General features: G+C 33.6%; 1 protein-coding gene across 1 annotated transcript in view; it reads left to right on the plus strand.

The window, feature by feature from the left end:
• AGMO (alkylglycerol monooxygenase) overlaps positions 1–23,196 on the plus strand; it is a 292,433-nt gene that overhangs the window by 147,025 nt on the left and 122,212 nt on the right. Inside the window, exons 11-12 of the mRNA XM_054564245.1 lie at positions 6,415–6,497; positions 12,684–12,789. Coding sequence (XP_054420220.1) covers positions 6,415–6,497; positions 12,684–12,789 — 189 coding nt within the window. The remainder of the gene's footprint in view (positions 1–6,414; positions 6,498–12,683; positions 12,790–23,196) is intronic.

Raw genomic sequence — 23,196 nt, forward strand, 5'->3', positions numbered from 1 at the left:
GTCTCATGTATTTAGAAGACCCACATTTAGACCATGCTTAGAGCCATTCATTAAACCCAGGTCTTACCATATTCCCATAGATAGTCTTAATGATTATGAACTCAGAGATAAAAAGCACAGAAACACACTACAAAAAAGCCAACATGACGAAGTATTTCCAGAAACAAAAAAACAGCACAATTAAACTTTAACATACAACAGATTTTGGAAAGAAGATCAGTTGAAACAGAAATTAAATACGTTTAAAGAAGTAAAAGTTGAAGAAATTAAAAATTATGAAACATCAAGAAACAAGAGACAATAAAAAACGATGAGGCACCTTTAGAAATAATTAAATTAAAGTTCTAGTATAACAAAATAAAATAGACATGAGGTAAATAGCAGTTTAAAGACAAATGAAGAGAGAATTAGTGCATTAAAACACAGAGATAAAAATATTTCCGTTATTCAGTCCTAAAAGATTATGAGATAAAAATATATGACACAAATAATACTATGAAAAACTCTAAAAAAAATAAGAATCTAGAAAAATATAAATGAATATAAATATGATTATTGGACAGTGAATCCAGGCAAGATAAATTATCTTTTTTAAAGAATAAGTCTCTGCTATTGAGATAGTCTACCCATGAAAACCCCATAAGTAATAGAAATTTATAAATAATACATACAGAAAAATAGTTATATATGTTTATTTTTAATAACTTTAAAATAGCAACCCTGTGAAATTATCTAAGAAATAAATCTACTTAAGTAGAATACTGAATGTGTTAGGCAGGACTTTTTGGCTGTATGTGACTGAAATCCAACCCAGAGTGAATTTGTTAACTCATAGAGCTGAAGAGTTTAGAATTTTTCTCCTTCAGGCAGTACTGCATTCAGTGAATGAAATAATGCCACCAGGAATCTTTTTCTTTCTAACAGCTATGCTTTTCTCAAAATGCATATTCTCCTATGAATTTCAGCCATTGTGACGTCAGGGTAGCTATCATGAGCTCTAGCTGTAAGTGCAGCCTCACAAAGAACTCTAGAAGTGACAGTTTTCGGTTGGAGGCTGATGTTAAGGCTTGGTTTACCTGGATATAACCGAACCATGCAATGTGGTCAAGCCTGGATCACAGACCATTCGGTCTGTGAATGGAAAGACAGGCCCAGCTCCCTCTGAGCCTCCTTGTCCGAGATGAGGGATAGGGTGGTTTGAGACAGGGGGATAGGATGGTTTAGAAGAAAAATTGAGATGATTATTTAAAAAAAAGGAAATAGATTTAAGTAGGCAAAAATAAACGCTAGAGCTACATAAATCATTCTCATTCATAAATATGTGATTTGAACTTGTTTTCAAAAAATATTCTTTAAACATTTATAAAATACCCACATATAAACTGCCCTGCAGAATATCAGAATGTCTTGAGAATATAATGGTAGGAAATATACTGACTTACTGTTTGTTCTTTCATACATGTGCTACAACTAATGAAACCAGTACCACAATGTGGCCTGTTCATTTGGCTTTAGCTTCAGAAGAGACAAAATTTGAACCCAAGAATATATTTCAGGAGCAAAGCTTTCTTAAAAGGAGTATGAACTATATCACTCTTAATTATGCACATGTAGCTATCAAACTACCCTAATGTTTAGAATTATTAATTAACTAAGGCCTCATAGCATCTCTTTAAGTATTACTTAATCAACCCATCACTAATTACTTTGTTATCTTAATTCGTTCACCTAAATTGTGATTAAATTATATATATATACATTATAGAGTTTAGATAGTTGAATGAAAACAGAAGAAAAGCAAGATCATCTACATCCAAATACAGAGGTGGGCGAAAGTAGTTGAGAGTACATAAAACACAGTTTATTCTTGTGGTTTATTTATCATTTTAATTATTGCATTATTATTATTATTAAGCCACTTTTGCCCACCCCTGTATCCAGTGCTCGAGATACTGACCAATGCTAATTACAACTTGATGTATTTATTTTAGTGACACTAAATAAAATTCCAAAATAAATTATACTGATTTGTAGGAATAAAAATAGAAATTTACCCATTTTGTTATTGAAATAAAGACCCTTAATATAAGTTCACCAAGAGATTTGAGTGTCTAGGCCAGCGTGAGTGCTTCCTGGGTAAAAATGTAGCCAGACACTATGTATGTTAAAATATGTAACTTATAGCATGGTTTTCACAGGATTTTTCATCTGTAGTCAAAACTATATGAGAAACTCATGTCGATATATTGACAAAGAGAAATACCAAGTGTTGAAATCCTTTTCAAACTGAAATTAGAGTTGGAGACAGCCTCATTCCTGACACAAATGCATTTTGAAAAGGTGCATTTGCTTGTTTCCCACACATGTTTTTTCTTTGCTAAAAACATGCTGTGCAACTAGGAAAAAAGATTGCTTATTTGCACAATTCTATAGTGCCCTTTCTAGTCTCAGGGATGTTTGAAGGCATATGAAGACATTAAAATCCAACAGCAATATTTTTTTTCCAGATTTGCTGTAGCCAATAATCACATAGAAAAGTTGTGGCTGACTTGTAACTGTGGACATGCTGTGGTCCCACAGCCCTTTCTGTTTATGCATATACCAGAGTAGGTGAATACTCACTTGTTTTATGTGTGCGAGTTTTGTATAAATAACTTTGGGAGTCAAGAAAGCAATTTGATGGCTACCACAAAGGTGTAAAAGGCACATTCCTTTCTTTCTGAAACATGCAGTGCATACATTTAAATATATATTGTTTGGTTTAGTGATATGAACCACAGACTTTTATGTTGATCTTGGTTTAGTAATGCTTGGGAAATCAATTCCTTAGCTGCCAGGGTCTACTTCATGGGGTGATATCATGAATACACATTTGAAATGAAAATATGTTTCCAAAGTAATATTGTAAAGGCAATGCTGTCCTTTTAAATAACAGACACTCTCAAACCAGTTTGAATATTAAATAGTGTCTTATAATAGAATGTGTAACAAAGTTACTTCAGATATGTTTTAACCAGATTATTTCATGATATATTTAAAGTTAATGAGGCATCTGAGAATATCCAATATAAATTTGGAAACAGAGTTTTATAGTTTTAAATTCCCCTGGATGTTGTACTCTGTAAAACATTATGGGCACTGAAATTTTGTAACTAATGTTTTCATGTTGACCTGTTTTAACGGACCCTTTGGAAAAAAAAAATCAATGTATTTAGTTGTACTCTCATAACAGAGAGTGTCACTTGAGCAAATTCAATTTAGTCCTTTGTGAAACCTCTCAAGTCAATATCCTCTGTATACTGTTTTCTTCCAGTATAGCCCATTGGGATTTAATTTAATTTCCTCAAATTTTTAGGTGGTAACTGAAATAATATGAAAAAAATGAAATGTGAATCAAAATGAGCATCAATTATAACTTAAAGCCACAAAATAAATGGAATAAATGTGTAGCAAAGAAAGAATATTAGCACAAGTTACCTACACTAATAAGCATAGACTGCAGAAAAGTGATCATGGTGAGTTCGAATGAAAACTGTAATTTTTCCACTACATTGAAAACTAATAAAGTAGGAAAGTGAACATTAAAAATGTCATATACATCAAAGAATGAAATATTAATTGTGGAATGAAATATATCTCCGTGTTATTAATACTATCCCCAAACATGGTTGGTGCCCTACAGGCCCACGTGGTTAGAGTTCAGTCGGTTAGAGCGTCATCCTGATACACCAAGGTTGTGGTTCCATCCCTGGTTAAGGCACACACAAGAATCAACCAATGAGCACATAAATTAGTGGAACAACAAATGGATGTCTCTCTCTCCCCTCCTCTCTTCTCTCTCTCTCTCTCTCTCTAGAATCAATGAACAATAATTTTTTTAAAAGTTATTATAAAACAAACACAATCAACCCTAAAATGCTTATCATTTAAATTATGATCTTATTTTGATTTCTCAAAATATGTAACAATTAGATATTTTATTTCAGCTTTGGAAACTCCAAATCTAAATACATAATTCCTGGGAGTCATATTTCTTTATTAAAAGTAATACTCATGAAAAAGAGGTTTGTCTCTCTGATACTGTCTTCTAATCTCTCCTTTTTCTCTTTTTTTATTTTGGGAAATAATAGGAGGGTGTAGGGCTTATACTTCTATGGGTAGCCTCTGAATTGCAGCCTAGAAACTGTCAAGGTATTAGGATATGGCAATAGCAGGGGTCATGTCATTTATATCCATTTTCAGAGAACCACCAACCTCTGTTGCCTTATGTCCAATGTCTTAAAAACAATTGGTTGATGTATATTGTTGTGTTCTGTTTTTTTTTCTTTTTTTCAAGTGGGAGCATAAACCAGCTCTTGCTTCTCTATTGTGTTGGGTGTACATTCATTTTTTAGTAGGGTGTAGTCATAGTTTAAAATATAATTGTAACCGTATTCTCTAAGTATTTGGTTAAAGTTTTTATTTTTTGGTTCTATTTCTTACAAAATTTGTACAAATGCACAAATTCTGTATCAATTTAATGCTTCTGAACTATATATTCATTATACATTTTAGCTGATATATTTTCACCTTTGAAATATTTATTTTGTTTCCTTCCTGTTTGAATTCTAAAAACTGTTCATTCTAATCATATGTCTTTTTTTAATGCTTCAATAGTAACCACCTAGGGAGTTTTGAAGATTTAGAAAAAGAGAGCATAGTCAATATTGACAAAATTTTTAAAGAGCAAGATCTTATTTCAAGATAAAGTCTTGAGAGCCACATAGAATTACAAATTGCATTATGATATCACCTAGGGTTCTGTTCCGGTGTCTAAGCGGTAAGACTGGGAAGCATCTTCAAACACTAGTTTCAGCATAACTAAACCAGCAGCTCAAGACATCTGGAAGGCGGAGCCCGCAGTCCTAGGGGTGATAAGGCAGCCCGGCAGGTGTCCAGCAAACCCCATCTGCTGCCTTCTCAGACGTTACAAATGTTTAAGTGTTAGATCATTCTGGCCTCATCTTAAAGATGTTTGGGAATCTGAGCATTTTGAATCAAAATAGTGACTTTAGTACTCCTTCTCAGACACTGTTTAGAGAAATTCTTAAAAATAAACCACCTTGTTATAATAGCAAAATCCATACCTTTTTTTTCATCCTTAGAATAAAATCATGGAAAATATTATCAAATCATCTTTGACAATACACAAAGTCTAATAAAAATAATTTTTACATAGATGCATATGATTATTTTAAGCCACAGCATATGGGGCTGATAGTTTCTGCTGTGAAATGTATCAGGTAGGGAAATATGAAAAGTAGAGACGTTGACCACCAGAGTTTTGCCACAGAATGGTAAGAGGGTCATATTCCCTTTCCAGAAGAAAAAGCTTTCTACTTTGTATCTGTGAACAAAGTTCATTGGTTGTTTAAGCAGCACTGTGTCAAACATGTAATTCTAGAGTTTCTATATGGTTAATGTCACTTCCAGAGTATTTCTTTTCCCATCTTCTTTAAAAAAATTGCAGACAGGTAGCATCCTCCAGGCATATACCTGCACTGGGAGGCCTGTGGAAGTCAGAGCTACCCAACTACTTGGCATTTTAAAGATCACTTTAAAGGAAGGAAAAGAATCCCTTGCTTAACAAAGCTTTTTATGGTTATGGTCTTCCACTTTTATTCTTTTTTGAAATCATGTATTATAAAATACATCCAAAGGTAAAATTAAAAAATAATTTCATTTTAGCATTTTAGGCCAGCAATGTTTTCCTGAAATATATACCAACATTGGATGGTATGAAATAAGGATAAACCCAATGAAACGCTATTATTATTTTTGACATGTGAACAAAATGTACAATGTATTTATAACTATGACAAAACTGATGTCACTATAATTCAAAAGGTAATGCCTTTGATACTACATATAAACATATAGATTTCATCAAATATGAATGTGTGTGAATACTCGTTCATATATGTGTTCACACTCATAAATGCATTCTCCTTTGAATATTTTCTGTATTAAAGACAGCTTTGTGTTTGAAACCACAAAGAACTGGTCATATTAAAAATAGCTCTCGGAATGTGGTATTTATTCACAAAAATCTAAGTGATCTCTCCATACATGAGGGCATAGGTACTTCAAAGAATTATAAAAGTCAAACTTAAAAAGAGAATTCTAGAAAAAACCAGTCAGTAAAATATCATTGTGAAATTGTCTAATTCATTCTGCAAGTGTCTCACAAGATAAATAAATGACATTAGGAAAATCGAAATGTCCTTTTTTGAAAATGTCAACCTCTTTGAAAAAGGTCAGTGACAGTATAATACAAAATGTAATTTGGGGCTGTTTTTCATGTCAGCTTTAATTCTAATGCACCTTCGGATAACTTTCCTGAAACATCTGTGGGTCTGTGTACTTGTTTGACAGGAACTGTCACAGTTCACTCTCCTTCTGAGGGTTTGCTTCATTATCCTGACCTTGACCTCCATTGGATTTCTTCTGGATCAAAGGCAAGATGTGAAATTCTTTCATTTTATATAAGTTTATAAAGTAGTTTTTAAAATATATGTAAAATGTTGTTATTCACCTAACATTTGTTATTGAAAAAATAAAGTTGAAACTATAATTTCACACCTTTATTTTAAATGAAACATAGTAGCAGTATATCTGATTTTATATCAAGGGTGGATTTTAAATCTAAGTCTTTTAAATGAAAGTTAGGATTTTCAAGTTTATTTTAAAAACCTATAAATATAATGATTAATTTGGCAAAACATAGACCATAACTCTGAGTACTTAATAAAATATAAAACATATTTTGAGGGTTTTTCTTTTGCCATTTCATAGTTCATAATATGTCTGAATGTGTATATATTTAAAGTTTATGTTCTTTACCCTCACATAGCATTTTATTTAAGGAATCCTGTTTTAAATACTACCCTGGCCACAAAATACACTGAACAATTTTAAATTGCTTTTTTGGCATAAAGTATATATTCAAATATTACAGTTCAATATTTATCAATTATTAACATTAATACTAATACCAATATTTATATATTTAATATGTACCATGGAATGTTATTCATGCTTATAACAATACTCTGAGATAATAATTACTATAAAGCCCATTTTACAGATTAACAAGGTCAGACAGATAGAAAATAAAAGACAGAATAAAACACAAATCCAAGCAATGTGACCAAGAATTTACAAATTACAAAATTTACATATATTATAACTGTGAAAAATCGCAAAAAAGCTTAGTCATTCTCACAATCTTATCTTTGTTGTAGTGTTATTGTTTTTTAGGTTGGTAACCAATAATCATTAGTTTCAGTAAATGTTAAATATAATAGTCCAGAAAACAAACATTTAACTTATATCGAATGTATTCACTTTCCCAAGGATAGCTTAATGGATGTTCTGGAACAGCAAAAGATTTTGGAGTTTCAAGATCCAGGTTCACATGACCTCTCTAGTTAATGAAACTGTTTATAATATGCATTCTCTATAAACATTCGGTAAAGAACGATGCAGCCGACACATTTCACATAGTCATATGTAAATAATGCATAGAATTTTAAACCTTTTTCCTTCAATACATTAAAACTGGTGTTTATTTTATCATTCATTTTGTTTGGCTCTCTCTCCGTACTTTTCTACACTAGAAGTAAAGTATATAAATACTGAGCCATAAAATGAGAAAATGGAAAAATGAGTCTCAAGTCAACCTGAAATAATTACTCACATCCGAAGAATCGCAATTCTATTAAACATCACAATTCTATTTTTTGTATGCACTTAATAGAATTAGCAGTTAGCCAATAGCAATAGTATAGTATCATTTTTCTTCAAATTGTAGGTTTTATTGAAAGAACTACATAGGTCCTTTAATGATCTTTGATTTTTTGTTTATTGAGGTGACATTGGTTAATAAGATCATACAGGTTTCAAGCATGCATTTCTATGATACATAATCTATATGTTGTATTGTCTGCCCAACACCCGAAGTCAAACTATCTTCAGTCACCATATATTTGGCCCCTTTACCCTTTACTAGCCTGTCAACCCCTTTCCCTCTGGTAACCACCATGCTGTTGTCTGTGTCCATGGGTTTCAGTTTTATTCCCACGTATGAGTGAAATCATATGGGTCTTAGCTCTTTCTGCCTGACTTACTTCACTTAGCATAATGTTCTCAGCATTCACCCATGTTGTCACAAATGGCAGTATTTCATCTTTTCTTATGGCTGAATAGTGATCCGTAGTACCAGATCTTCTTTATCCATTACTCTATCGAAGAGCACTTTGGTGTTTCCATGTTTTGGCCATAATTAAGTACTGCTGCAATAAACATAGGGATGCATATATCTTTTGAATAAACGTTTTTGGTAGATACCCAGAAGAGGGACTGCTGGGTCATATGTTAACTCTATTCTTAATTTTTTGAGGAACTGCTATACTGTTTTCCGTAGTGGCTCTACAAGTTTACATTTCCACCAGCAATGAATGAGGGTTCCTTTTTTCTCCACAACCTTTCCAACACTTATTACTGCTCTTGTTAATAATAGCCATTCCATCAGGTGTGAGGTTGTCATTCATTGTAATTTTAATTTGCATTTCCCTAAATCCATTTTCTTATGAAGATTTATTTTGCCTCTACAGATACAGATAAAAGACCAGATAAGAAAGCTATCAATTTTACCACAATTATCCAATTATTCTTACTGTATATAATTATTTAAAAGTCCAAAATGCCTTGGGCCTTATTGAGGAACTCATTCTGAGATACATTCTGAGAAATGCATCATTAGGCAACTTTGTCTTTGTGTCAACATCATGGAGTGTATTTACACAAACGATGGTTTATTCTGTTACTATAATTTTATGTGCTGTGCTTTTATAATACTGGCCACATAGTAGGTTTGTTTACACCAGCTGACCACAAACATGTGACTAATTAAGTGTAGTGTAAGCCTGGACAGTTGATTTTTCCTTTGTACAGAGAAAGTGCTCAAGTTCAGTTTTTATTTTATCAGCATCAACTTTAAGGCAGGCTATCTAGAATAGTCACCTTGACAGCCACATCTTGCTACATAAAGAGCCAGGTGGCCACCTCCCCACCCCGCCCCCCGCCACTGAGGCTCCTTTGTTTCAGAGATCCTGGTTGATTTGGATAACTGACCATTTGGCTACTTTTTTTTTCTCTTTCCACACTTTAAATTTGCCTAAAATGAGTAAGCCCATGAAACACTAGGCCCAACCCTTGACCCCAATAAAAGCAGGATCCCAGGCCCATATCTGTCTGTCTGCCTCTCTCTCTCTCTTCCCCTCTTCTCTTCCTCTCCACTCCCCACCCCCCGCCCTATCCCCCCATCCCTCCCTGCCTTTACATCTCTGTGCCTCTGTCTATCTCTTTCTCTCTGAGCCCAAGTAAGACCTCCTTGTGTGCCTTGTACACTCCAGGACCTGCATGTAAGCCAAGGGTTGCTAGTGGTTATTGCTGAAGGGTGTTTTGCAAAGTTAGAATCAGCAGGGTCCATTCAGCAGCAACATTGATTTTGAAAGGAGGGTGTCTGTGAAAAACTCACCAGGAGAAGGCGGGAGCCCCTAGGCTTTTCTAGCCCATAGCTTTACTACTGGTAGACTAACACCAGCACAGAACAGTAATGCACTGCAGTACAAACTTACCAGGCCGAAGACTCCTTAGGCAACAGGAATTTTTCAGCCCCATTATAATTTTGTGGAACTATCACCATCCTACATGTTGACTGAAATGTCATTATGCATGACTGTATAAGTAATAGCATCAAATATCAAAATAAAATCCTAAAAAAAATGAGTATAAAATATCTTTTAAAACACCATAAAACTTTTGAAATATTATGAAAAGTAAAGAACTAAGTAAGTAGATAACTATATTCATAAATTGGAATGCTCAGTATTGTAAAGATTACAATACTTAGCAAATTGATTTACATGTTTAAGCAATCTGAATTGAAATTGTGCAAGGTTTCCTCCTAGATTTGACAAGCTCTTTCTAAAATATATGTAGATAGCTCAATAGCCAACACAGACTTGAGGTTTAGAAAAATGGCAGGAATTGCATAACTTGCCATCAAGATTTATTTTAAAACTACAGTAATTAGACATGTTTTATTGGCACAAAAATTAGAAGAGAAAAACCTAGAAAGAGATTTATGCTTATATTTAAACTTGATTTGTGACAAAAGTGTCCCCACAGAGCTATGGGAAAAGATTGGCTCTTCAATAAATGGTCTTGGAAAAATTGGATTTCTACATAGGAATAAGAAAAATAAACTTGACAAATATTTTGCACCATGAAAATTAGTTCTGGGGTCAAGAGATTATAACTTGAAAAGGAAAAGGAAAACCAATATGGATTCTAGCAGATAGCCTAGTAATGTATCTCTATAACTTTGGAGTGCATAAAAATATTTTTAATGGTGTAAAAAAATTCCTAATCATAAAGATAAAATTGATGAATTAGACTATCATAATAGTAAGAAAGCCAGTTTTTTAAAAATTCACTTTCTTTGAGACAGTAAAAAAAATAAAACCAAGTTAGGAGACATTATTGGCAAATTTTAGAAGTAGCTAAGAACTTATATCCCAATGACTAAAATTAAAAGGATTGATAATAGCAGCTGTTAGAATGCTCACAAACTGAACAAAAGAATTTATATTGTGATAATTTGAAAAACTGAGAATTTTTCTAACATAAATTTAACATATATTTAGCATATATAACCCCTGTAACCCAGGATTTCATTCCTTGTTCTATACTAAACAATGTATGTAAAGGCATGTAAGGAAATGTGCAGACAACATTGTTTATAATAAACAAATATGGCCAACATCAAATGCTTTAATGAGGTGAATGGATGCACACATATTGTATATCCACACAATGGAATACTACACAAGAGGGAAAGAATGAACCCCTACTACATAGAGCATCATAAATCTATCTCACTAACATTGAGTGAAAGATGGTAGATACAAAAAAGTGCATATAGTATAATCTATAGACTAGTTTTTAGAAATTTATGCTAATGTAGTAAAATATTCTTTTCAAAATGAGCAAGAAAGGGTAATCATACCACTAACGTTGGGGAGTTGATTCCTGTTCACACCAGGGTGGGAGAGTGAAAATGTTGAGGAGGTAAGAGGTATCTTTGGGGATGCTGACATTGGGCAATAGTTACACGGTTGCTTATTGGTTGAAAATCACCACGCTGCATATTTTTGTTTTGTATACTTCTCTATGTGTATGTTTCATTTCATAATACAAAAGTTTAAAAGGTAAAACATTTAATAAAAATAACAAAAAACTCTATGTGTTTTAAATCTTATTCTGTTTTGTTTTTCTTTTTTATTATATTTTATTGATTATGCTATTACAGCTGTCCTGATTTCCCCCTTTGCCCCTCCTCCCCCCAGTACCACCCACTCCATCAAGCAACCCTCCCCCCAGTGTTCATGCCCATGGGTCATGCGCAGGTCCTATGGCTGCTCCATTTCCTGTACTACAGTTCACATCCCCATGGCTATTCTATAACAACTGTTTGTACTTCTTAATCCCCTCACCTCTTTGTTTTCTTTTTTAAATGGAAAATTACTCAGGTATTATTCTTAATAATTTATAGTAATAAAATATAACATTATGTTACAAGAGGAAAGCTTTGTTAATATTTGTCCCCAAAATTAATCACATTACTTGAATGCAAACAAGTCAGAAACTATTATTCTGTCTCTATTGAGTTTAAAAATGTGTACTTTTTTGGTACTATAATGTTGTTACGTTCAATTTTACAGAAACAATGAGTCAGTAAACAGTAGAAGAAAGTTTTACATTAAAAAATGTACTGCTTTATATTTTTCCCACTTTTTTCAATATACCTATTTTCTAAACTAAATCTATTTATGATGACATTAACTCAAGAACATTTTAGTTAGAAAATTCACTTGTCTTTTACAAAAATATTTAATTTTCCCAGTGTTAGGTAACTATCATATGAAGTTAATTTAAGCTGATAAAGTAGCCCTTTTTTACTATCATTTTAAGACAATCAATAAATGCCTGTGTGCAACGTTCAACTCAATTTCAAATACATAAAGAAACATTTCATATATTTTAGAGATAATATATATACAGAAAATATTCATAGAAAAATAATTAAGAAAGTCTGTATTTATGCTACCCATCAAATAAGACGTAACTACACAGATTTTATATTCTTAGTGTTTCAGATTTTGACTGTTCATTATTTTAGAACACTTAACTATATCAGTCCTCCTAACAAGTCACTTTTTAAGTGATTGAAGTATAAAGATAAAGGTATTGAGTGAGGGAAGTATCATTTACTTTAAACCCCCAAAATTAAGTTGTCTAATATTTTATTTATTAGCTGAGAGTATGCTTCACCCTAACTCATCACGCCCTACCTAAGACATGCATTTTCTTTAAAAGACCAGGTTTTCTTTAAAAGATATATTTTATTTCTTAGTTTGATGGCTTTTTTCAAACAGCTTCAGAGGCACATGCTCTTCAAATATATTGAAATATTATGAATTTCTTGAAAACAAATGTGTATTACCATATTAATTATAACAGGTAAACAGGTAAAGAGCAGATTTAAAGCTAATACATGTTATTGACACTGATTTCAGACCTCACGCAGCTGTTGTGGAAACATGCCGTTGCTTGGTGTTTCTGATGCTGTGCCGATTTGGTCATCTGAAGCCTCTCCTCCCGTCCTTGTCATTTGCTTTTGAGGTAAGTCATTTGCTTCCTACAGCAGGATTATATATGTCTTGCGTATTTAATTGTTCATTCAACAATGTTTTTGTCTATTTTGTGGGAGTTCATCTAACTGCTCTAAAAGCAAATGGAGAATGTTTCTTTAAGTTGTTCTTGATATAAAAGGGAATGTGTGCTTAGAAAAACACATTATATTTGGATTTCTTTGATGATAGGATAGTGGAAGGCAGTCTAGTGTGTCTGACTTTTGAATATGATAATATCTAGTGGGAATTACGGTCCACTTACTTATTTAGTCAGTAAATTATATAGGTGAAAGTGAATGGGTAAAACTTGAGCTTTGAAACTACAATGCCTAAATTTGACTTCTGGCTTAGGAACTTAATTAGCCGTGTATATTGGGGCAGTTAATTGATCACTTAAATATTCTTAGCTTTGCCTTCCTCCTCTGTAAATGGATGAAATAATAATGGCTATCTAATAAATTTTTGAGGATTAAATGATATACTCTATTTAAGAGATTTAACACAGTACTTAGCACACAGGACATGCTCAGGAAATGTTAGCTATCATTATTATTACTTAAAGATCCCTTGGACTGAATCTACAGCTTGCTTTGGGATCCAGCAGTCAAGTCTGGGGAGTGGGGGTTGTGGAGGAGAAACAATGTTGAACTAAAAGTCGTCATGATTAATTCTTAGTTTGACACTGACTCTGTGACACTGGACCCTGTGCCTCAATTTCTTTACCTGTAAAACCGGTTTGATGAGAGCTAATAGGCATTGAGCTTTTACTATGCTCTTAATGAGTTGCTTGTAATATTCCATTTAGTCCTCATATCACTGTAACTCATGATGTAGTTACTATTATTATTATTTTTATCATGAAAAACTTGAGTTACAGAAAGACTAAACAGTTTGTTTGGATTAACATAGCTAATAGGTGAACAAATCAGGATAGAAATTCAGGCAGTCTGATGCTGTAGCTCTTAATCATCCAGCAACATTTCGTTCCAGGCCATGATAGCAATATTTACTTACCTCAAGTGTTAAATGAAATTACAACTGCAACAGAGCAAAAACACGTTAAAAATATGAAGAGCTAAGATAAAAAACCTTACCAATTTAACCACAAAAAATTATTAAAAGACTAATGATTTGAATAACTTACCTCTGAATTATCATTGGTTTATGATTCAAGGAGGGGAAGACACCAGGGCAAAAATGTTGCAGGCTGCTTACCTATTCTTCCTGGAAAATGTTATTGTTTGTCCGAGCACACGCATGGCCAAGTATTCAAGATTAGACATTGCCTGTGATTCACCACTAAAACTTTTCCTTAAAATGGTGCAAGAATAGTACCTACTTCACATGGTTTTTGGAAAAATTAAAAAACACAAACAATAGAACATAAGAAACACTTGATCCATTTTAATTACTATCATTGTTTATAGTACAACTATCATTGCTACTAATACTAGTAAAATTATTACTCACCATTGGATTCCCATGGTTAAAAATGACCAAGTGTCCTCTGACCAGAAGTTAATAACCCTGTGGCAAACAGTGGGTAAGCAAGTAGCATTTTAACCTGTGAAGCAGCCTTTTCTTCCACTTCTTTTTAATGGTTAAGAATTTTAAATTTACAACCAGTTTCCAAGTCTTATTTCTTAATTGTGAACTTCAAATTTGTATTTTCCTCACATTTTATTTCTTAGAATTTTATGTAAATCTTTGCCATATATAATAATTTCATAAAATTGTTCTTTGCCCTGCACAACTTGTATAAAAACTTAATCAATTACCTCAGTGACTTCAGTACGTATCAGGGCTGACTGACTAGGAGTAATAATACTACAAGGACACAATGTTCTTGTCATTTTTCTTTGATGCTATCATTAACATCAATGTCATTGGAACCATTATTCCCCTTTTTTTTCTAAATCAATATTTTACATATTGGCAACATCAACCCTGTGATTCTTCTCTATCTGGAAGGTTTGTTGGAGTTTTTCTGTCATGTTGCTTTATGATATAAGTCAATTTTTATATGTTTGAATGATACCAGTTGTTCTACACTAAGCAAGCATACTGTTGGCTACACTTAGAGCTTAAAACATACTCATGAGCACACACAGACTAGAAAATTGGCCTTAAATAATTTTTTACTTATAATATAAAACAACTCTTAACTAGTTACAATTCTGAGTCAAAAGAAAGTATAAACTGAATTTGATCCTGTGACCTGTATGCAAAAGTTTTATTCCCTTTAGCATATATCCACAATAATAGTAAGAAAGGGTGTTGTTCTCTTGCTATTTATAAACCGAATTTACTGCTAAACAAGTGCACAGTTGTCCTTTGAGTGTGTGCAATGATTAATCCATGCCTTTGTACATTTATCTTTAGACAGGTACATCAATGTTTTAACCGGTAACTCATATACCTTTTTTAAACTTGCTTTTTTGTTCATAAGAAATTTGACAGAAAAAGAATCCCTTACTCCTTTCATTCACTTATTTCTCACTCACATACATGTTTGGTTTTGGTTTGGTTTTTGTGCTAGCTCAGGCACAAGTTTTTCTTTCTTTCTAAGATGCACCTGTGACTCTGTGTTGCTCTGATTTTCTAAGAAGAGTAGTTTTAAAAATGCATAACCTGATGAACCTTTAAAGAGAAGATGGCAAGATCAAAGATAAATAGCTAGTTTTAATAAGTATATAGGTATATAAGATAATGGGAAATATTTGTTTGCATGTTTTGCTACTATGTGCTTTTTGTTTCATATTTTTTTTTATTTAATGGAGAAGATAATTTCGGGTACTGGAAAAAGCATTGCCTTTGAAGATACACAAGCCTAAATGCCTTTCTTAGCTTTGCTAATCGCTTGTCTTGCCTTGGAGAAGTTACCGAAAATAACCACACCTTAGTTTCCTTAGTTTAGTTCCCTCACTAAAAAGGAGAATAAAAACCTTATGGGAGCTGTTTTAATATTCAAAGGGTAAAGAAGATAAAATCTATATAACCTAACCTAATATCTGCCACGTAAGTAGTATTACTAATAATAATTATATTACTATATACACACATACATTAAAAAACTACACACACATTTAAAATAATCTTTTGAGATAGTACATTAAAAGCAATCCAAATATAAACTGGGGGATATTTCCTTATTAGTGTCCAAATTTAAATTAGTATACTGGAAGCCCATCACTCCTAAATGGTAGAGCAACTTGTTTCTGCTGAAGATGTGCACAGAGGCGGGTGGAATTTGGGCAAGTGGAGCGGTCAGTGGAGAGCACTTTACAGAAGGGAGAATACAGTGAAAAGCCCAGAAGCAGGGCTGACCACAGACTGGTTAAGTGATGAGATGCACTAGTAATAACAGCCCGAAGTGCGGGTCCTAAGATCAGATAAATAAGGGCCTTCTGAAGTTAGAACCAACTTGCCTTGCTTTAAATGGCAGGCAGAAACGTTTATTCAACACTTACGGAATGCCTGTTCCAGAAAAAACGGAGCAAGGTCAGGCAAATTTTTGCTTGATACTCTGTTCAGATCTCAAAAGGCTGCATTTAAGATATTGGCCAGATTATATTCCCATTTGGAGGCTCAACTATGGAAAATTCCACTTCCTAGCTCACTCAGGTTGTTGACAGAATTCATTTCCTTGCAGCTCTAGGACTTTCGGCCCCAGCTTTTTGTTGGCTTTTGGTCCCAGAAGCTGCCTGCAGGTCCCCACCCCACTTCCTCAACTTGGCTGTTTAGTTCATCAAGCCAACAAGGAGAGCTTCAGGGAGGTCTCAGTCCCTCCTTTAAGGGTTTTCACCTGATTAGGCCAGGCTCATCAAAGATACTCTTGTTTTATCAAATGAAAGTCAACTAATGCCCATTACTGCTCTGAACACATTTTCTACGATTTTCCTCTTGCTTACCCAATTTCAGACATGTGCACTTTGCTGGGAGCATGTTTAGTACACCTACCTCAGTACCTTTGCACTTCATTTAGCCTTGGACTGCTTTTTCCTCGGAATCCACATGGTTTTCACCCTCACATCAGGTCTTAACTGAAATGCCACTAGCCTTCCCTGGGTACTGTTTCCATTAATGTTATAGTTGTTTTCTAATTATGCCTCTTTTCAAACCTAGGATATTTTTACCATAGCACTTACCATTATTCAATAAACATATATGTGAATATAAATATATATGTATATGTACATAAATATTTGTCTGAATTAGAGATTGCAACCTCTCCAACTGTGGCAGACAGAAACTAAAGTGGCGGGTGACCCCCACCCCTTCTGTTTATGACAATCAGCCTGTATAATCAGCCTGGATAATTCTCACCCCCAGAGCATGGATGAGACCTGTGACTTATTTCCAACCAATAGGATATAGCAGAGACTCTTCAACACTCATCTGTTTGTTTAGTTACTACAAAAGGAGCCCCAAAGCACCTGTTCCCCATTTGGCAGGGGGAAAGTTGCTGGAATTTTACCCTACAAAGAATGCTGAATTAAATATTTATTCACTTTTAAATACCAAAGTATGCATAATCAGATGTCCCTTGTCATCTAAATAGCTGGTCAAAGTACATATATCAGAAAGTAAAGGAAGGTTCAGCGGTTCTTAGGAGGTTCATGATTTCATAAATTCTTCCTTCTTTCTTTTTTGGTGAAATTCAGCCTTCTTTGGGGATTAAGTTATGTGTCCACATAACAAACCAACCCAAAACCGAGTGGCTTAAAATAATAATTTATTATTTTTCACAATTCCGTGAAGAATTTACTGCTGCTTTCACCTGGTTCGCTCACCAGGCTATACGCAGCTTAGGGATGAGCTGGGCTGGATGGTGAAGCATCAAATCAGCCAGGTGACACAGCCCTACAACCCAGATTTGACGCTCTGCGACTTCCGGCTTTTCCCCAAACTAAAACCACCTTTGCAAGGGAAGAGATTTCAGGCTATCGATGAGATTCAGGAAAATACAACTGGGCAGCTAATGGCAACTAGGAGAACTGTGCGAGTTCCCAAGGTACATTCTTTAAAGGGGGATGAGACATCATTGTCCTAGGTACAATGTTTCTTGTATCTTTCTCAATAAATGTCTATTTTTCATATTACATTTATTGAAATGGCTGGATACCTTCTGGACAGACCTCATATATACTATACAATGTAGACACGTTTGTCTGAAGCCATCTTAGATGATTCATTTAAACTGTACTTCTGGCCACATGATTAATTAATGTAAAGATGATAATGACCCTGCATTAAGGAAATGTATGCTGGTTTGCCATAAATGTACTTATGGATTCAAGGGGAAAATAAAACAAACACATATACACTGACCTGTGACTATTTATAGTATGCAGTAGTTTTGACTAATCTAGTTCAATATTATTCAGATTTCAAATATATTTATCAATTGCACAATGTTTATTTGTGAGTAGTAGTTATATTAGTTTTAAGTAATGATTTTCCTCTTATCAACTCCTAATTATGTTTGATTATGTAGTACTTATTGTATATTCAATTACATAAAATATCTTTAAAAGATAATACAATGAAAACTACCCATAATAAACTATAATATTACAATACCAGTGAAGTATTATTTATATTGTATGATCTGCTTGCTACCTGTATGATTCTCATCTATTTCATACTCCAACAGATCCAACCATTTTTTTACACTTTGTGCTTATCATATCTATGCTTTTTTCTAAACACATTCAATTTTTTGTATGCATGCATTTTTCACTCAGCAATATTGGATTTATTTTTTTTAAATTTTAATACAATTGTGTCATGCTATAGTTTCCTGCAACTTCCTTTAATGTATTGAATGCTTTGTTTCTAAAATGTATCCTTTTTGTTGCATGCAATTGTAGTCTATTCATTTTCCTTGCTGTAAAATATTTCACTGTATGACTATATCAAAATATCCATCCTAAGAGCTTGTTTCTACCTTTTACTTTCACAATGCTGCAATGAAAATGTGGGCACAAATCTTCTAGTGAACATGACATATATGGAGTATTCCTAGGTTATACAGCTCAATGTGAGATTGCTGGGCTGTAGGAAATGCGCATGATTATATCCTTAAAAGAATACCAAATTGTTTTACAAGTTGTAAAATCTACTATCAGAGTATAAATTTCCTCACTGAAGTCAGAGTTGTCAGATTCTTAACTTTCGTTCATTTGGGGGATTAAATAATATCTCATTGTATTTCTAATTATCACTTTCCTGTTTATTACTAACGTCGATCATCATTTTTTTAAATCTCATTTACCCATTTTTCTATTTGGTTATTCTGCTGCTTTTTAGATATTCTATGCATGATGATATCAATGCTTTGTCACTAATACTTTTGTTTTTAACAACATTTATAGACAATTTGAGTTTTAAATACTTAGATCAGGATTTTCCCTATCCTTTAGTAGGGGAGAGTACTCAAATTTAAAATTAATTCAGAATCTACTCATAGTATATCAAAACTGCTAAAATGTATTGAAATTACCCTATATCCATGATGCTATATTACTGAGTATATATGAATCTTCTATTGAACAATTCAAATAGTAGCCATTTTATCTGTGTATTAACCATATATCAAAGAGATGAATATAAGCCACTTTACCCACCAGGTCACCCAGATTGTAAACCCTCTTGTATTCTATAAATTAAGAAATTTGAAAATAACCTACCTGTGGCATGTAAAATAATATTCATAGGACATAGGAGACTTTTATTTTTAGCAAAAACTGAGAAATTTATGGAATAGCATAAAATACACAGAAATTGAGGTTTCTAGCAAATTCCCTTTGAGAATTTTTGTGTGTTCATATAATATAGCTTTGTTACACTTCTTCCTTCACCTCTAACTCAAGCATCACTGACTATTTCCTTTAAAACATTTTTTATTCTTTCACCCTCTCTTACCATCCTTGTGTTTTTATAATCTAAAGGTATAATTTTTCAGTGTTTATCATCACACATAATTAATAAATGTTCACTCTGCTCCAAGTCCTGTGCACAGAGCCTCCTATCTGTAAACTCAGGCACAGTGTACATATATCTCTCATGTCCATATCGTGTACTATTTTTGTAAAAGGGGATAGAAAATAATAGATGTATTGAGCATGATCTAGAGTAAGTAAGAGGTAAAAAAAAAAAGAAAGATACTTGGGGTGATTTATATGAGGCTCCTTTTTAAAAAATACTGCCCATTTCTTATGATTCTTCTAAAAGTAGTTACTTTCTACAAGCAACAAAATACTTGGTAAGCAAAGTAAAGCAATATTAGAAAAGAGAGCTGCTTTTTTATTGTTGTTTTTTGAAAGAAAAAAGATGCTAGTTTTTACCCAGTAGATTGTAAATTATTGCATTAAAGTTTCTGCAGTTTATTGGCCCTTGTGTGGGATTTTTCTAGTATGAATCTGCATACTAGAAAATATTCATTCATGATAGTTTTCTATGTATCATTTTTTATTAAGATGGTTTAAAATTAGTAAATATAAATAAATATCTTATAATCTTGCCCATCGATCCCTTCTCCCTTTGACCCTTATTTGAAAAATCCCCACAGAGACATCCCTCAAGTGCATTTACTTTGCACTTCAAAGCGTTCAAAGAGTTATTCACACCAAGCTCTTTTTCATCCACTCTAATATTATGTGTATTATGAGGAACATGCATTTTATATATTTCTGACACACTGAAATCATCCAAACATAGGTGTTTTAGGAAGAATTTTACATTAAAAATTGAGTTTTTCAAAAAGGTATTTTAAATGCATTTCTTTTCATTTAGTTTTTGTTTCATTTACTTTGTCTTGCCTTTTTGCTGGTTTGACTTTTCTTGTTTGAAAACAGGAAGTGATTCCTTGCCAAGAGTAGATTAATCAGAAGAACAAACATGTTGAATTTAGTTCACCATTGCAAACGTTTAAATTTCGAGTGAGTTTGAAAATAGATACAATCTCTATTAACTATATTGTTTGGATAAAAATAGAAATTCAGGAATGTCAGAAGTCTAGTTGTCTGCGTGGCCCATTTCTGAGCACTGACCCAGTTTCCATCCTGGTCCCTCACATCCCTCTCTCTACATTTTTCACGGCTGTCCTTTCACCTGACTTATTTGTGGGTGTAATCGACCAGTGGCAGCCTGGTGAATTACGAGCAGCAGTTTAAGGTAAACATCATTTACTCATAAGAAATTATTTCCACATCACCTAGGTTTTCTGCTTGGCATTAAAAAAAGAGAGACCCTGCCCCTTTTTTTATAATCACCTGCCCTACATTTGAAATAACAAAGGACCTCGCCTCTGGCCTGAGTGTGCCACGCGCTGTGCTGTGATTTATGACCTGAGCATCGGACACTCTCCAGCACTAACGAGATGGCCCGCTGCGTTTGAAATATATCCCCCGAATGAAAGCAAACACAGCTTTGTGATATAAAGCCTTGTCAGCACGCAAGGAATTAAACACACACAAGTTCTAATTTTTCGTTTTTCTTTTTGTGTTGCCTTTAAGAATAGCTAAAATAGGTTAAGATCCGTGGGTAGACAGGATTTCATAGATTAGGCGAAGGCTCTAAGGGGAATCCTGACCCTGGGAAAAAGGTGGAGGGATATTTGGCAGAACGTCAACGTGGTTTCCACTAGTACATGACAGGGACTCATTATGGGCTTGGTGTTGCCTGTAAGCTGGTTTCACTGCCATCAACTACGAGGCCGGAATGCCTGGTTCCAGATGCTCTCGCCAATTGACCGTAAAATTGCTATGCATTTCTGGCCAAGCCCGAGATTTTAAAAGCCCCCTCCCCCTTTCCTCAACACCCTAACCCCCAATTCCCTCTAAAAAGCTGCTCATTATTCTTCCTTTGCCCCCTGATCTCAGCAAAAGAAATACTTCTGGAATCAATTAGAAATGTCTGCCCTTGATGAGGTTTGCACGTGAGTTTGGAGTTGTGAGGCTTTGATAGCGGCAGCCAACAGCTGCAGTTTCAGGTGGTAAAATCTAGAAGGAATTTTCCAGGGTTTATTTACCATCGTAAAATTTTTAAAATAGGCAAGACAACTCAGGAGACTATCTTATATGCCTTTGAAAGTGAGGTTATATTTGGATTATGCATTTATTTTATTCACAATGAACAAGTTAGAGATCTCTGATTGGGAGTATCTTTCCATTCCTTTAATAGAATGTGTCAAAATGGTTATAAATAGTCAAAATAGAGAATCTCCTTTCTGGAGGTTAATGGTAAAAGAGCATCTGTTATTTCTTCTGTCATATTAATTGCTTGACAAGTAGAGATAGTCAAGGTTAATGGAAATCAGAACCCGTCTTCTGAAAATAATGTGAATACATTGGCCTACCCTCTTTCTAGCTATATGTATATATTAAATAAAAATTTACAATAATGTTTCTTTTTAAATATAGCTATTTGATGACCTTTCATTGATGCTTAATTTATATGACGCTGTAAATTTTTTTATGTTTATATGTTCAATTAAAATACATTAGGCATTGGAGCATGAAAATGACATGATTTTCCTAAAGCCAAATTGCAATGCATAGGGACAACCCAGGTATCCAAATTATCACTTAGCACTTTCAAGCACATGGTGTTTCCTTTCCTTGAATATATGAGATGCTTCTTGGAAGTGTGCTTCCCTTTCAAATGCTGGCTAAAATTCAGAGACAACTTCAAGCATACATTTTTATCACTAAAATTTTCACTCAAGAAATGCTACTAAACATTTTTTTCCTCTTGAATCACTACTAAGGAATTTTAGTTTTCAGAACTACATTTTACTTCTATAATCAAATGAATTTTTAAGCACTCATCATTTCCCCTTAAAGTATTGCAATTTTTATTTTTATAATGGTAGAGAGATAATTTGTGTCTGATAGTATCTCCATATTCAAAGGCAACAAAGGTAAGTTTAAATTTGCATTTTTATGAGCATTCTCTGTACATGTGCAGACATTTGCCCACCAATCAGCCTGGTTTCTCGATGGAAGTTTATTAGGGAATAAACTAAATGAGTAAATAAGTATGTTTACCTAAAATATAGTACCGTTTTATTATATTTGTGGAATAACTCTAAGTAGGCTGAAAAATTCTGTTACTTAGAATACCTAATGTTCTCATGCATGTCACAATGTGACAAAGATTAAAATGATGTACTTTACCTAATAATTTCCTGGGTAAAGTTGCATACTACCAACAACAAGAAAGTAAAGTAAGAAGGCTAAACAACTTTTTTAACTGCCATCTTTCAAGAATCATGCTTCATTTTTCCTTCTCAAGATCCTCCATATGCTCTGCATGTCTCTAGTGAACCAAGCTTCCTTTTATTGAGTAAAATAAACAAAAAACAAGCTACAGGCAACCTTTAGCAACACTC

The sequence above is a fragment of the Pteronotus mesoamericanus genome, unplaced genomic scaffold, assembly GCF_021234165.1.
Source record: "Pteronotus mesoamericanus isolate MK-2021 breed Mesoamerican mustached bat unplaced genomic scaffold, CSHL_Meso_final scaffold_85, whole genome shotgun sequence".
Classification (NCBI taxonomy): domain Eukaryota; kingdom Metazoa; phylum Chordata; class Mammalia; order Chiroptera; family Mormoopidae; genus Pteronotus; species Pteronotus mesoamericanus.